We start from the raw sequence: 13,626 nt of genomic DNA, 5'->3' as shown, positions 1-13,626 counted from the left end.
AGAGAACGACGTTAATTGTCGCCCTAACGTTCAGCCGTCATCAGGATAATGAAGGGCGCGCATGATTTGAGTCATCGATCATGCTCGGCGCTTAGGACGCACATAGACTCTTAATTCAAAATGATGGAGCAGGAGAGACAACCATTCCAATGATGTTTCTAAACGAAGCAGTAAAGAGAGCGCATCAAAACCAAGCTGAATGAATAGCTAGAAATATATATATCTTCGCGTAGAAAAGCCCGCATGGTATAGCCACAGATCATCACAAAGTTCGATACATGAGACAAAGTGCTTACTTTCAGGAGTACGAGAACTCTTGAAGTTCCTCTAAATGGTAGATCCAATAAATCCCGAAATTAATCGCGGCAATCTAAATGATTAAATCGTAAACTGAACTATCTTGTTGCTTTGATCGGGCAGCCACGGTATTACTAAGGATGCGTGTGTGAGGAAGATGAAAGCGCTTGTGTCGTTTCGTGGTCGTGATGGTTCGGGTTGACCGGGGACCCGCTAGGCAATCAGATCTGCGAAAAATTCTGTGATCGGCCTGCCAACTCTGTGCCTTCATGTCGCCTGGGTCAATAATTTCATCATACATTTCTTCTCTCCAAAATCTAAGTTGCTATTCTCACAAATAACTTCGGACCTCTCATTCTTGAGCTTGAGGGCTCAGGCTCGCTCATAGTGCATTCACCCCACGTTCGACCCTAGTCACCGACGTTTCCACCATCCGAAGGACGCTGTGGCGACCGCGACGTGAAAGCTGTGCTTGTTCGGGGTTTGCGTGAGTATTATTGCTGTAGCGGATCAGATCTACAAGATTTTCATTCCTTGTACCGCCATTACGGTTGATCTCTTTGCGACTGGATATCAACAACCGACCCCTTGACGAACTCGATGAAAGATCGCCATTTCAGTTTCATCTTTTTGTTACTAGGTAGCGCGGTTAATGCACTAGCGCTCCGACTATGCATTTCTGATGCGTTGATTTTTTATTACGGATTTCGATGTCCAACTCTCATGGTTGTATCAGATCCGGAAATATCACACTGCCAGTCTTAATCTCATTCATCTTACATCTGTTGACTCAGGCATACCAACAATGAGTCATGCATCACATCAACAGGAGGGTATAAAGAAGGGTGCCGCGGTGGGTTAAATGCATATTTCTACACTACACTACCTTCTTCCCTAGCATGGAGCTAGAATAAAGACCAACAGACTCACACATACCTAATATGTCTCTCGAACTTCTCAAACACATTCTTTCCGCACCCTTCCAACATATTATGTATGTTTTATTTCGATTTCCAATCCAACGAGTGACTAATACTCATCACTTGTCTAGACTCACTCTCAAACGAGAGTTCTTTAGGTTCGTGCTTTGTTCAACCAATATCATCCGTCGACTTTCTTACTAACGGAGTACTTATCAGTCGTTCGGAGTCAGGTCAAGGGTACGCCAATTTCATGACACCGGATAAATAAAATCGTCTTAGCCCGTCCTCCGCAGATACATTCCCCGTGGAAAACAAACCATCACTAGCCAGGGTTCCAGCAAGCCTGGAGGAGGTGGGACCAAGGGACATGGGTCAAGATAAAATCGACCAGCCTCGCAAGGACGAGATTTCGGATTGATGCCTGATAAACCACACTCCCTTTGACATATTATTCCCTTATTAATTAGTCCTTATTTACTTACTATTTAATTCTACGACCACGTATTTTCGTCCTCGATTTCGACATGGACAAGAGAAGGGTCCAATATGTTTCAATGGAATTCACCATTTCAAGTTACCTACATCTGAGTCGAAACAACGGATACTCCCCGAGTGACACGTCAAATAGTTATCGATGCGGTATGAAAAGGAGATGCGAGCGGCGTGTTGATGAAGTTTGAACTTGGAAATGATAGAAGATAGCATGATGGCAGGAGTTATCCGTATTTGGACGGCGATCGGCCCGCAAGTCCCGAGCGAGCTTTGCGAAGGATCACCATCACTCTTGCAGTAGGTGCACGCTTAGAGGGTTTCATCTGCTTGGATGTCTTCCTTCAGGGCCTGGAAATCGTCTTTTCTCAGCCCCTGTTACTTCAGTGGCTTCTATTGCTTCCCTGTGCAAAATTTTTATCGACCTCATCAACGCCTCGGCAATAACTTGTGAAAGTATTCATGACAAGAGAGCATACTGGCAAAGACGTCTCTTTCATTGCAAGGGATTCTCATACTAAGATCCCTCCGATGTATCAAATCCACCTCTGGCACTCTCCGTACTCTGTCAGCAACGCCATCAAGGATCCCGTCTTTCATAGTATCTCAGCTTTATGACCCGCGGAATATATGGAAGTAGCATCGCCTATATCAATATCGGCGCGATCAACCTCATGTGCGCACTACGTGATGATACATGTTCCACGTCCATCCGATCCACGGTGTACAGCTCTTTGATTTCGATGTGTAAATTCTGACTTGCTCAGTATTTGCAGTGTACGATGAAACGTCGGTCGGCGTTTCGTTGTGCGATGGGATCCGACTTGTTCTAGCGTTCCAGCCAATGGCTGAACGTCCATCAAATTGATATGCGCCCTCGTATAGAGCCGATGTATGAGGTGGGTATTTCTTCACTACTACTAGTTCTTAAACTTGAGTGGCATAGAGCCAGAAGAATGCGCTGAAGGCATGCGATTCAACATCCTCAAATACCTTGCTATTCTCACAGGTCATCCAGGTTTGCGAGTCAATCATTTGTTCGTTGCCTCTCGTACTAAACACTAGTCAGTATGCCGATGACAGAACAAGGGTATGCGAACTCTGGCGAGGTGGCAAAATTTCTCATCCAATGCCCACAGATACGTCCCTCTCGGAGGGCAAACACCAGCAGTGAAGGTGGGAATCTTCCGAAGCCTGGTAAGCATAAGCGCAACGAGGGCTCAATGACGGAAGGCTTGGACCCCTCCGCGCTTTGAGCGGGATTTATATCTTCTATCAATTCACCGCGTTCCTTCGTTATTTATTGTCTGTTGACTTAGATTCATATAATTTTCTATCTGCACTAATTCGTATATATTGACACCTTTTCTGACGTACGCCGACGACTAAGTGTCTTCAGGACGTCCCAAGTCGTGTACTGTGAGGATACAAGTCTGTGCCGCTGTTCTTCCGAGTCATAGACCCCACGGAAATTGACGTACCGGATTTTCTATGCTATCCGCGACACAAGCTATGGCATGCGCTATTGAGAGGTTAATAACTCTCTTCTGTCGGCATGTAAGAAACTTATGCGAACAACAGGAAAGCAGCGGGTTACTCATGATAGTCCAGAGCCGTCCTTCAGGGAAGTGCTGATCAGGTAGCAATAAATATCCAGTGCCTCGCCGAACGTGTTGGTGTTGTATGAAATATCTTTGTTAGGCTACTTGTTAGTGACAGATGAGACAAACTGATTTGCCATTGGCTTCCACACCGGTTGCCTAGTTCCGCTTTCACGTCGGTCACTTTCTGTGATCCCTCTGGCTTGGGTTCGATGCAAGATATATGTGGGGGCTAAAGGGGCAATAATACAGCATCGTAGGACTGCAAAACGATGACAAGAGTGGGACTCAAACCCACGCCCTTTCGGACCAGATATTTAGATTGAACAGAAGCTGTCCTGGTCCCGACTCCCGACTTTCCTGTTAGGAGAAATCGACATTCCTTAGTCTGGCGCCTTAACCACTCGGCCATCTTGCCATGGAAGGGTTCTGGATAATGTTACTTCCATTTCAAAGTCCCAGATACACGAGGAAAAAGGCCATTTGACCATTCGGAAGGGGGGGTGGGGGAAAACTGATCGAAAACGTGGCAGCGATCACGCAAAATTTTCAGAATTTTAAGACAACAAAGTATAGTACTCGGTAAAGAATTTGACGGTTCAGAACATTTACCAACTCAAACAATGACTCTCGGAATATTTACTGTGGAAGATATCTACGGGACGACTACCCGAGCCGATAGGCCGTGGCGGAGGCCCTAGGACAACAAGGACATACATCGCCAGTTTCAACGATTTCGCGGCTTGCCGCAGTGGTTCCTCCACAACCATCAGCACCTCATGCTCCTACAATTGCCAGTAGAGCTTCTCGTAAAAATATCGGAACTGGTCATTCAATTGATTTTCCTCACTACTCGCCTTTTCTAACTTCGTATTTCCGCAGCTCAGTCACGGAAGTCAGAAGAACCTTCGTCTTGTCTGCAAGTCGCTCAACGACGCCACTATTGAGCTTGTTTTTGCAACCTTTGTCATAAAGGTTACCGACGATGCCCTACTGTCGCACTGTGCCATGCTGAAGGAGCTGGCAACGCGGACCACGGATATCTGGAGATACGTCAAGGTACTACGTCTAACCCAGACTACAACTCTGGAATCGGTCCTCGCAAATGCAAATGTACCGCAAAAATCAGCAAAGGGTGTTGCACCAACATTACACAAGGCGATTTCGTCGTTCGAAAACGTTACCGCTGTCGAGTGAGTGACGATCAACTTCCTTTAGGCGTTGAGCTAATTTTCTCCTAGCTGGAATAGTCTGAAATCCGTCGATGACGCCGTCATTGTGGCTTTGATCTCAAGTATCTGTCGACTACCCTCTCTACATAAGTTCACACTGTACATGGCGACTAGGATACGCGGTCCACTTCCCACCTTTCACCTAAAGAACCTCACGTCATTGGATCTCTCGTTCAGTGGACCGTCTTGGGATGATTTTATCTGCAATAGCCTGCCCAGCATTTTGGACAATAGCCCCGACTTATCTTTTCTTTCCCTGGGTGACGAAACGATTGGTTGCGCCGGTACGGTGAATACCCTATTTCAGAGCCTCCGTCGCCCGTTGCGATTGAAGTCGCTGGCCCTCCACATGATCTTCGTGCCGCCGCCTAGTATCCTCGCTCCTCATTGCCAGTTCCTCACATCCTTCGGTGTAGCACCTGCTGGAATGCTTCCACCCAATTTCTGGTCCGGCTTACAGAGAAGCAATATTCATCTCCGTTCCCTCACTATCGACGATGTCAATGCGCAGCTTTTGGATTATCTGATGTCATACACCGGCGTAGAGGAAATCAGATTACAAGTGCCTACAGATGATGCGGAGTACGACGAACTTGGCATCAAGTTCTATTCTGAAGTCATACCTCATCATTCTGCGACATTCAGGATACTGAGCATTCGACCGAAGTATGAGGGAATCTGGTCTTTCCAGGAATCAATGATGTCCCCCATCCTACAGTGTCGCAATTTGGTCTCTCTCTGGTTGTCTTTGCGCTTCTCGGATATCAGTGACCCCATTGAATCAGGCGTAGTCGTTAGTCAATCTTACAACTTTTTTTCCGTAAAGCTTGCGCTGATCTTCATTAGGCATACCTGCTGTGCTCCATCAAGTCGTTACCTAAAATCTACTTGCTTTCTTTGGAGTGCCCTCTGTCCTTCCCCCCTCGGCTTCCCCCATCGGTTACCCAGAATCGCTGGAAAGCCAAGCATATGATCGCGCAGGCGATTGAGGCTGTCAACACTATACCTAATCACGATCCTTATCTCGCCCTTCAAATTAGTATTGAGCCGTTCGGTTGCAGGTATAGAGCACATTGGGATGCCGAGAGTGGTTTCTCGTTTTTTTATGCTGAAACTCGTGATACCGACGTTGTATACTTGGGCTGATTAGATTATTACTTGAGCGCGTACGTAAAATAGCAAGGCAGGACTATGACGATTATCTACGCAACTACTGTATCCCCGTCAGTGTCCATTTCTTGCTTCTGCTCCGGTATTTTTGTCTTGTCCTGAAGGAGTAGCATCGGGTGGAATACATTGAACGTATAAAGCGCCAGTACCACCATCGTTCCGTCGAGTACATCTAATTATTTGGTGAGACGACGACCCAAAGCTAAGACAGAAAGCTCTCACTGAAATAGACTTCGGTGGTAATGATTCTCCCTGACCACCCATCAGACAATTCAATAGTACGATACACAGCTCTGTACGACTGTCAACTTGGCCGCCAAGTTCCCAAGACAAAAAAGACGTACCGAATAAACAGACAGACGGTGGTGAAGGCGAGAGCTACGGTAAGGAATTTCAATTTCGTGTTTAAGTGACCTCTGGTGATGTCGCGTCCGCGAATAGGCTTATCAGCCAAGTATCTTATGAAGAACTCGCTACCCAAGATGGAGTATATCGCGATAACGGCTGCTTCTGGTCAGAGAGAAGGTCTTGGAAATGATGAGTTGAGAAACGTACCCATTTGGAAGGCAATACCGCCTAGCATGACGTGTCCCCCCTGCAGAGCTACGATAAATTAGGCTGATACAAGATGAATTATGAAGCACCTTCTCCGGATCTGTGTCCTCAGATACAGCTGTTGCTGCCATTCCACCCCCAATCGCTTGTATCACGAGAGAAATGATATCGCAAGAACAAAAGAGAATAAGATCTAAAAACCCAGGGTAAGCAAGATGAGAAGCAGCCTCGTGGGCAGAAATACGCACAGGTTCTTGGACTCAAACGACTGTACCCGGTTCCAAGACGCTCAATCAGTTTCTCAAGGATCACAAAGTTGGCGGCCAAGAGCGGCGTCGGGGCCAAGATAGTGCAGGTCAACCTATTATCGTATTAATCAAAAGATGATGTAGGAGAGACTGAACAGCCGGTGAACGTACTGCATCTCGTAAGGATCCGGGAGCCCTGGATTGGAACTTGACCATAGCCGTGCACTCCAGCCCAGAATCTCGAGGAGGCCGCACAGGACAGCGGTAGCCAGTAGCCACCACGCCCGAGAGAAGACCGCTTGGCCGGTGTGGATTACTACGTCGACGAGTAAGCGCGTGTTGAGCACGAGATGAGGGCACGTACGAGTTGATACAGAAAAGAGGACCAAAAAAAGTATTGAAATCCCTCTGTCGGGAACATATCCGTAGAAACTGTCTACGTCCATAGCGCGTTTGCCGAAATCTAATACTGCAAGACTGGTCACTTGTGCTCATCCACGCTGGATGAATCAAGAGTAACTTACCTTCGTCTAACATCATGTACAAAATGTGGAGTTGGTTGTTGAAATAGAATCAGGCGCTTCCCTTCTCTTATACGCTCGCCAAGCCGTCGTGCGGTTAGGGTGAAACGGGACAAAATAGACGAATCAGTATTAAATCATCGAGCCGCGGGCGGGTGCCTATGTGGCTGAATTACCAAGCTCTACGGCGACGGGTACAGAATCAGATCTTTCGAGATCCAAATAATCCGTGTACCTCGACAATGTCAGTTTCGACAGTGGCATGCGTTTTATTTCCATTGCGCAAGGAACGGAAGCTCCAATCAAGAATGAAGTTTACTGCAGAAGTATTCGGTGGTGTAGTGAGGACTTGCCGAGCAGAATCTAGAATATACGCACCTGAAATTGACAATCAGGAAGATCAATTATCAGATACGATGGCTGTGCTTGTTGTTCCCGCGGCCCGCGGGTTACTTGTCCCACGGAAGATGACGCATAATCTTTGACATCGTCGCCCATCTTCGTCCATTCAGAGTTCAGTGGATTGGTAACTATCTTTGGTAGCAGATCTTTGAATTTTCACCTATTAACTATGCTGACTGTCTGCCCAATGTTTGCTAGCAGCAGGTTATTGCATAGCAACAGGTGGCAACTACTCACTGTCGCACTGCGTGAATATCGTCAGATTTCAAGCTAAATCAGATACTTAGCAGGTAAGTACGATTCTTCATACGTGTAGATTTTACCTTTTGATACATCCACACACTTAGGACCGAACGTACTCGCGTTACACCAGTCCCAATCAGCTGGAAACATGAACACCAGCCTTCTAAGGCTTCCCTTCCTATTATCAGCAACCTATGGTGTCCACAAATCAATGACACCGCCTCATCTAGCGCCTGCAGAAGAGCAACTTCCCATCAAAGGCTTCGATGTTGAACGAGCAGCACCTGCCTTTGCGATCTTCGCCAAGGTCGGTCACAATCTAGCGCGTGTACTAGTTTTCTCCATAATTTTTGCCTTGGCTTTTTAGTAACAATCTTCATTCTCTAGGCAACATTCTACTTCCTCTGTGCAACCGAAACGGCCGCGATCCTCTCAACCAATGATCTTTTACCCACACAATACATCCCCCTACACCTCCTTCCATCCTTAAACCACACCATTCAGCTCACGAAACCCTACCTCTTCTTCTGGATATGCACGATCCTCGGGTCATCTCTACGCGTGTACTGCTACCGCATAATGTCCTCGTTCTTCACGTTCGAGTTGAGCATCCGGAAGGACCATAAGCTCATCACTCATGGACCTTACTCTATCGTCCGTCACCCGAGCTACGTCGGGGCAATGCTATGTGGTATAGGCGCTGTAGGCTCTCATCTGAGCAGAGGATCGTGGTTATCAAACTGGATCAATACTACGCCGATCGGATGGTTGTCAGCTTGGGCTTTCACAATGGCATTAGTCCGTATTGCCTTGGTTCCAAGGATGAACAAAGAGGATAATATGCTCAAGGATGCTTTCGGAAAGGAGTGGGAAAATTGGACATGGAGGGTACCATATAGGCTTATTCCGTGGGTGTATTAGCGCCAACTGTGATCATAACCACAAGTCATAGTGTATTGAGATAAAATTTTCATTTGAACAGTGGGTTGTGCTATGATTCCAAGACAGTGATGGCACTGCAGTTTTCCAGGGGCTGAAAAACAGGCGTCTTATTTGCGGATCGCTTAGAGGAATTAAAACCGTCCGTTTACAAAACTTGAATGCCCTGGGAGAGTTCAAAAGATCCTAAAGGCTAGACAGATTGGAAGACTGATTATATTGGATGAAAGGTGACACACAGACAGATGTAATGAATCGAACAACCCATATCAATCAAATATTCGTATCAAGCGACACAGGAGGTGTTGCAAGTCCATCGTAGCCTCTGTAACGCTTCGAGTGGGATTCCTGTTTGTCCATAAGGTCCCGTTTCTGTCGTCCTGCGCGTTCAGCGTCCCGTACCAGTTTCATATTGTCACACCAGTCAATGCCTTCGTTCGGGGGTTCTGCGATCTCCTCGGAGAAGGTCCTCAAAGTTTTATAGAGCCAAGAAGGTTCTTCGAGTCGTGCGAGCATCGCTTGTTGCAAGGAAAGCTCGGAGGCAGAATGAGCGGCAGGTATGGAGCGCATACGGATGACTTTTTTATACCGAGCAGTAAAGGCTGTGCACAATTCGGTCAAACAAGTTTCGAGCCCAGGGACTGTCAGGCCTATATCACTGAAGGCGTCCGTCATCAAAGCTCTGCGTTTGTGTTTTCCGCCTACATCGCGTTGATGAGGTAAGGCCACATACTTGTCAAAGATGGATAACGTGTCTTTGAGAAGTTCGGGAGATAAACCATGTGGAAGGTTCCGCAAGGCCACCCAGGCAAGGACGTAGAGGGCCGATTCACGATCGTCAACAACCGTGTGCTCAGCTTGTGGATTGTCAAGAAGATGCGCTGAAACGAATTGCCAAGTACCCTGTACATCAATCAGTCAATGTAGACACAGAAGTACAACGAATAAACGCACCGTTCGCGAAATACGAGAGGATCCACGAACTCGATCCATAAGGACACAGTGATCCCAATCGATCAAAACGCCCCGTCTATACTCCCGGTCCAGAGTCATCATGATGTTCCCAACACTGATATCTCGGTGTAGAATCCCTGCGAGCTCATAGGCTTTTTGGTGGGCTGCGAATGATTCAGAGTCAATCGGTGAACAAGGCATATATTCATAAATCAACATACCTTCCATCGCATCAGCAACACATCTGACAAGCTGCTTTGCGGTTTCGAACGATTCCAATGGCCGGCCTCTGGTAACGAGGACAATGAAGTGTCCGATAAGACGTCGAATGCGGTGGTGAGAGCGTGCCCAAGCCTTCGATGAGTAGCTATGTCCGATGGTCTCGAAACCACTGTCACCACCAAGTTCCATCTGGGCAACATAGGGAATCTCATGTTTCGCGAGGAGATGATAGACTTCAGACTCTGGTATAGTATGAGGCGCATCCTCCCTCCAATAGTCCTTGTAAAAGAGCGTCTCGCGCTTGGTCATGCAATAGGCCATGCCATGACAAGTCGCCCTTCCGAAAGGAGAATATCCACCCTGATGCCAACGAGGCGCTCCAATGATGAAAACTCGTTGATTAAGTCCCGAACCAACTGTCAATCGCAAAAGAGCAAGCTGAGTCACGCTCATCTCCTCTCTAGCTTGCTCCAATGCCTTGCCTCGCCAGCATTCAGGAGCATAACGCCTGAATGCAGCCCTCGCATTAGAACCTTGAGCCTGCGTAGGGATAGATATTCTAGAGTCACGACCTCGTTGCGCCAGGGTCAGTTGCGCAAAGCGTTTGTAGAATCGGAATAAGATAAGTGGATGCTCGGCATAGTTGAATCGACGGCTGACAATTACGGAGGAGCGGTCCCATCGAAGTAGCCGGGCATAGGGACCGAAGATAAGGACTGTGAATAGATGTGTCCGGAATTGCATAGTCATCGTTGCTCCAGCGTAAGCACAGATTTGGCCGCGAGTGCGTTGCCCACGAAGCGTGCTATTATCGAAAGGGTATTCTTCATCAGGTGAGGGCTCGGTATCATCAGCGCGTTCTTCCTCCTCAGTTGGCTCCCCAGCCACTCTCTCCTTGGGATCTTCGTTTTTGGCTACGTCGAGTTCTCCCAAATCTTCCGTTTGATAGTCTTCTTCGCATTCTTCGTCTTGACAACCGTTTTCCTCATCCTCTACTTCATCAACCGAGGGAGCATCTCCAACGTATTGTTCAAGGTCCTCGTAATCGTCTTCGTCGCCGTCCGATGCAGCTTCTCCGTCACAGTAAGGATCATCCAACGTCTTGGGCTTCATTTCGGTGTGAGTTTCGACGTTCGCGAAATCGAGCTTCCGCGCATCAGTGCGCCTGATAGTCGGTTTACTGACATCGACCGCGTTGACGTCGACAGAGAGCGAATCACAGTATATATCTGGGGTGGCATGGCTGTCATTCCATTGAAGAACGCAATGAACATGTTTAGGGCGTTTCATTCCCGGGTTGAGATCGAACGGCCAACCGGAGAAAGCTTTGATCTGTAGCAAACATTAGAGAAGGGTAGCATAAGGGAAATGAAGAGCATACAAATAATTCGTAGGTTTGGGCCTCGAAAGCGGTAGCCATATCCGTCAAATTCTTGATACGTTCTGCGCTAGGCTGGAGGTTTCTAAATTTCTTCGGAGTGTTGTCGTTCCAGGGCAAGAATTCGTTCATGAAGTCGCGAGCTGGCATAGGACCCTGGGCTATGCCACGCGTCTCTTCAGCGATCTCAAGACGCCTGTCCATCATTGCTGGATTTTTGGCAGCAAAAGGACCATGCCCAGCGGCTTTCTTTTTGATTGGAGTGTGCGCAACTGGTGAGGGGGCGTTGGCAACGACAGGTTGGCTGGGAGTGCGAGCACCGTCTCGGGTAGAATCTGACATTAGAAAAATATGTGAGAGAAGAACAGAAAATTGAGCAGAAGATGATGAGAAGAGAGGACCCCCAGTTCATCCGTTATATATTGGATTTCAGCATGAAGCGAGGCTGATTCCAAATACAGAGATTACATTGTGCCACTCACGTTCAAAGGCGTCCTAATGACAAGACGACAATGGAGACTGGGTTCCACAAAGAAACAGAACCAGACGTCGTATCAAGAAACAAAGGAAGCTCTTCCGAAGGAGGCTGAAATGAAGCAAAGTTCAAGTTCTTGTTGAACCGGCCGCTCGATCACTCCACCGGCATTTTCCGGATCTGAGTGACTTTGTGGATGTTTATGGCTTCAGTTTATTTTTCTGTCGAGCCATCGCAAGTCTGGGTCGCAACTGGCAGTGTTCACGTTCGGTACGTTCAGTAATACCCTTAAAATTTCATCCCCCATAAATAATCAGAATGGCAGTAGCACATCGACTTCAACGAGAGAAAAAGGCTCAAAACTCCTTGCGTAGTTCTTTAAAGAAAAATGACGGCCAGAGTGTGTCGACAATGCTGCGCCATGAAGCTGTATTTGTGCCGTGGTAGGAAAAAACAAACGGAGACCATGAACTCCAATTTCAATTTTGAGATGCACCTTTTTGTTTTAGCGCCGAGGGGGGGGGATACCCAGAATCAGAATCCAGCGCTTGAGCTTAATCAGATGACGACCAGATGAGAGCTCTGCACTATGTAAAATCTGTATTTAATGGGAAAGGCAAGCTTGTAAGGACTTGGACCGGGTAAAAGCAACACACTCGAACAAAGATTTACGCTGACTGCCACATACTGCGTGTCTGAAACATGTTGTATCAATGCTATTATGTTTAATACTCTGTAACGAGTAATGCTGCAAAGGCTTGTGGATAAGTAATCAACGAGATTGTTCAGTTCAGCTTGCCGACGGCTGGCGATCACTCGGCCGGCATCTTCCACTTACCGCTACCACAACGTCCCCCGATGGACTGTGCTGTGTAATCCTACTTACCTACCATGGATGCCCTTCCTGCACCAACGACTTCCAGGACGATGCTGCCGCGCTCGAGAGCAGCATCTTTGGCAGCCAGCTCACGGTCACGCTCTCGTGCTAGCTCTAGGTCTGGACCAACGATATCGTCTATGGAGCCAGAGCCAGAGCCAGAACAAGCGACCGCGACTGCAAAACGACAGTCTACAAAGAGAAGAAAAAAGGATTCATCAAACAGGTCTCCGCGAAAACGAAGGCGGAAGGAGACAGTGAAAGCAGAGGAGCCCGAGACTGGGCCCAGTAGTTTCACCGGTCCTCTAGTATCCCCAGACGTCGACCAGGGACCGCTCGCAGAGCCATCTGAGCTCCCTTCTGAAACAACAGCTGAAGAAAGGCATGAAGCGGAGCTGGAGCCACTGTCTTCCTACAACTGCCCAATATGTTTTACCCCGCCTACCAATGCGACCCTCACCCCGTGCGGGCATATCTGTTGCGGGTCGTGTCTTTTTACTGCTGTGAAAGTTGCCAAACGAAGAGCTGGCCTTATGATGGGCGGAGGAGAATTATTAGCGAAGTGAGATTTGTTTCGTGTTTTTCTGATCATCAGTCAATTGAACCATTGACCAGATGCCCTGTATGTCGTGCTACTATCCCTGGATGGGACGGGAGAGGGGGTGGTGTTATCGGATTGAAGGCTCGCACCTTGTTTAGTGTCGAGTGATGTATCCTTGAGTCGTTACAATAATTCTAGCGACATCTCCTTTATCCCAAGACCTTGAAGGTGCGTCTTTCAGCGAGGTTATCGAGTCTTATTGTAACAGTATCTTCTCGCTCAGCGAACTTTTGGATGGAAAGTTGACATACCTTCACAGCTGTGTGGACACTGGAGCATCGAGGCGGGGCCCGTTGTAGGCAGGCGATGTTGCCGGGCGCTTGACGTATACGCACTGGCCATCTTCCTCACCTATCTCCGACTGGTATACAGAATCTGTGACCGCCCCATTAAGAAGAATTCACAATCTAGTTCTCGATAAACCCTGGTGTTTCAACAGTACATCGCGCCCAGAAAACCTCCGTCATCCCATCTAATTAAGCGCATCAGGTTCTATATC

At 47.7% G+C, this 13,626-nt stretch overlaps 5 protein-coding genes and 1 non-coding gene across 6 annotated transcripts; 3 read left to right on the top strand and 3 right to left on the bottom strand.

Moving 5' to 3' along the window:
* Window positions 1-3,583: 3,583 nt before the first annotated feature.
* EV420DRAFT_t10 lies at window positions 3,584-3,728 on the bottom strand. Its single transcript has one exon. It is a non-coding gene; the product is annotated as a tRNA-Leu (tRNA).
* Window positions 3,729-4,089: 361 nt separating this feature from the next.
* Window positions 4,090-5,688, top strand: EV420DRAFT_1634774 (uncharacterized protein; the record flags this gene model as incomplete). The annotated part of the gene is made up of 4 exons (XM_060476367.1): window positions 4,090-4,137; window positions 4,193-4,503; window positions 4,552-5,335; window positions 5,389-5,688. 4 exons carry the CDS (start codon window positions 4,090-4,092, stop codon window positions 5,686-5,688), a joined length of 1,443 nt encoding a protein of 480 aa, XP_060340142.1.
* EV420DRAFT_108571 (RTA1-domain-containing protein) lies at window positions 5,630-7,170 on the bottom strand. Its single transcript, XM_060465753.1, has 9 exons — window positions 7,040-7,170; window positions 6,880-6,978; window positions 6,687-6,831; window positions 6,516-6,628; window positions 6,357-6,460; window positions 6,268-6,307; window positions 6,057-6,216; window positions 5,935-6,005; window positions 5,630-5,884 (listed from the first exon to the last, which is right to left on the bottom strand). Exons 1-9 carry the CDS (start codon window positions 7,053-7,055, stop codon window positions 5,745-5,747), a joined length of 888 nt encoding a protein of 295 aa, XP_060340141.1. The 5' UTR covers window positions 7,056-7,170; the 3' UTR covers window positions 5,630-5,744.
* A 372-nt stretch (window positions 7,171-7,542) lies between these two features.
* EV420DRAFT_108523 (uncharacterized protein) lies at window positions 7,543-8,748 on the top strand. The gene is made up of 5 exons (XM_060465752.1): window positions 7,543-7,575; window positions 7,640-7,660; window positions 7,726-7,728; window positions 7,786-7,988; window positions 8,069-8,748. Exons 4-5 carry the CDS (start codon window positions 7,830-7,832, stop codon window positions 8,600-8,602), a joined length of 693 nt encoding a protein of 230 aa, XP_060340140.1. The 5' UTR covers window positions 7,543-7,575; window positions 7,640-7,660; window positions 7,726-7,728; window positions 7,786-7,829; the 3' UTR covers window positions 8,603-8,748.
* A 145-nt stretch (window positions 8,749-8,893) lies between these two features.
* EV420DRAFT_1258776 (uncharacterized protein) lies at window positions 8,894-10,909 on the bottom strand (the record flags this gene model as incomplete). The annotated part of the gene is made up of 3 exons (XM_060466914.1): window positions 8,894-9,523; window positions 9,575-9,738; window positions 9,796-10,909. The coding sequence occupies 3 exons, from the start codon at window positions 10,907-10,909 to the stop codon at window positions 8,894-8,896; spliced, it is 1,908 nt and encodes a 635-aa protein (XP_060340139.1).
* Window positions 10,910-12,666: 1,757 nt separating this feature from the next.
* On the top strand, window positions 12,667-13,235 carry EV420DRAFT_1256683 (uncharacterized protein; the record flags this gene model as incomplete). The annotated part of the gene is made up of 2 exons (XM_060466782.1): window positions 12,667-13,088; window positions 13,142-13,235. 2 exons carry the CDS (start codon window positions 12,667-12,669, stop codon window positions 13,233-13,235), a joined length of 516 nt encoding a protein of 171 aa, XP_060340138.1.
* Window positions 13,236-13,626: the final 391 nt, after the last annotated feature.

This window comes from Desarmillaria tabescens, assembly GCF_030435595.1.
Source record: "Desarmillaria tabescens strain CCBAS 213 chromosome Unknown EV420scaffold_1, whole genome shotgun sequence".
In the NCBI taxonomy this organism is placed as follows: Eukaryota; Fungi; Basidiomycota; class Agaricomycetes; order Agaricales; family Physalacriaceae; genus Desarmillaria; species Desarmillaria tabescens.
This window is presented reverse-complemented; position numbering and strand designations above follow the sequence as displayed.

What these genes read in the sequence shown, in the direction of transcription:
- EV420DRAFT_108571 (XM_060465753.1), bottom strand. An exon ending in CCGGATCCTTACGAGATGCA is followed by an intron (nt 6,629 to 6,686) that starts GTACGTTCACCG and finishes ATACGATAATAG; the next exon opens with GTTGACCTGCACTATCTTGG. An exon ending in CGGTATTGCCTTCCAAATGG is followed by an intron (nt 6,217 to 6,267) that starts GTACGTTTCTCA and finishes GACCAGAAGCAG; the next exon opens with CCGTTATCGCGATATACTCC.
- EV420DRAFT_108523 (XM_060465752.1), top strand. Translation starts at nt 7,830, where the DNA reads ATGAACACCAGCCTTCTAAGGCTTCCCTTCCTATTATCAGCAACCTAT. An exon ending in CCTTTGCGATCTTCGCCAAG is followed by an intron (nt 7,989 to 8,068) that starts GTCGGTCACAAT and finishes TTCATTCTCTAG; the next exon opens with GCAACATTCTACTTCCTCTG.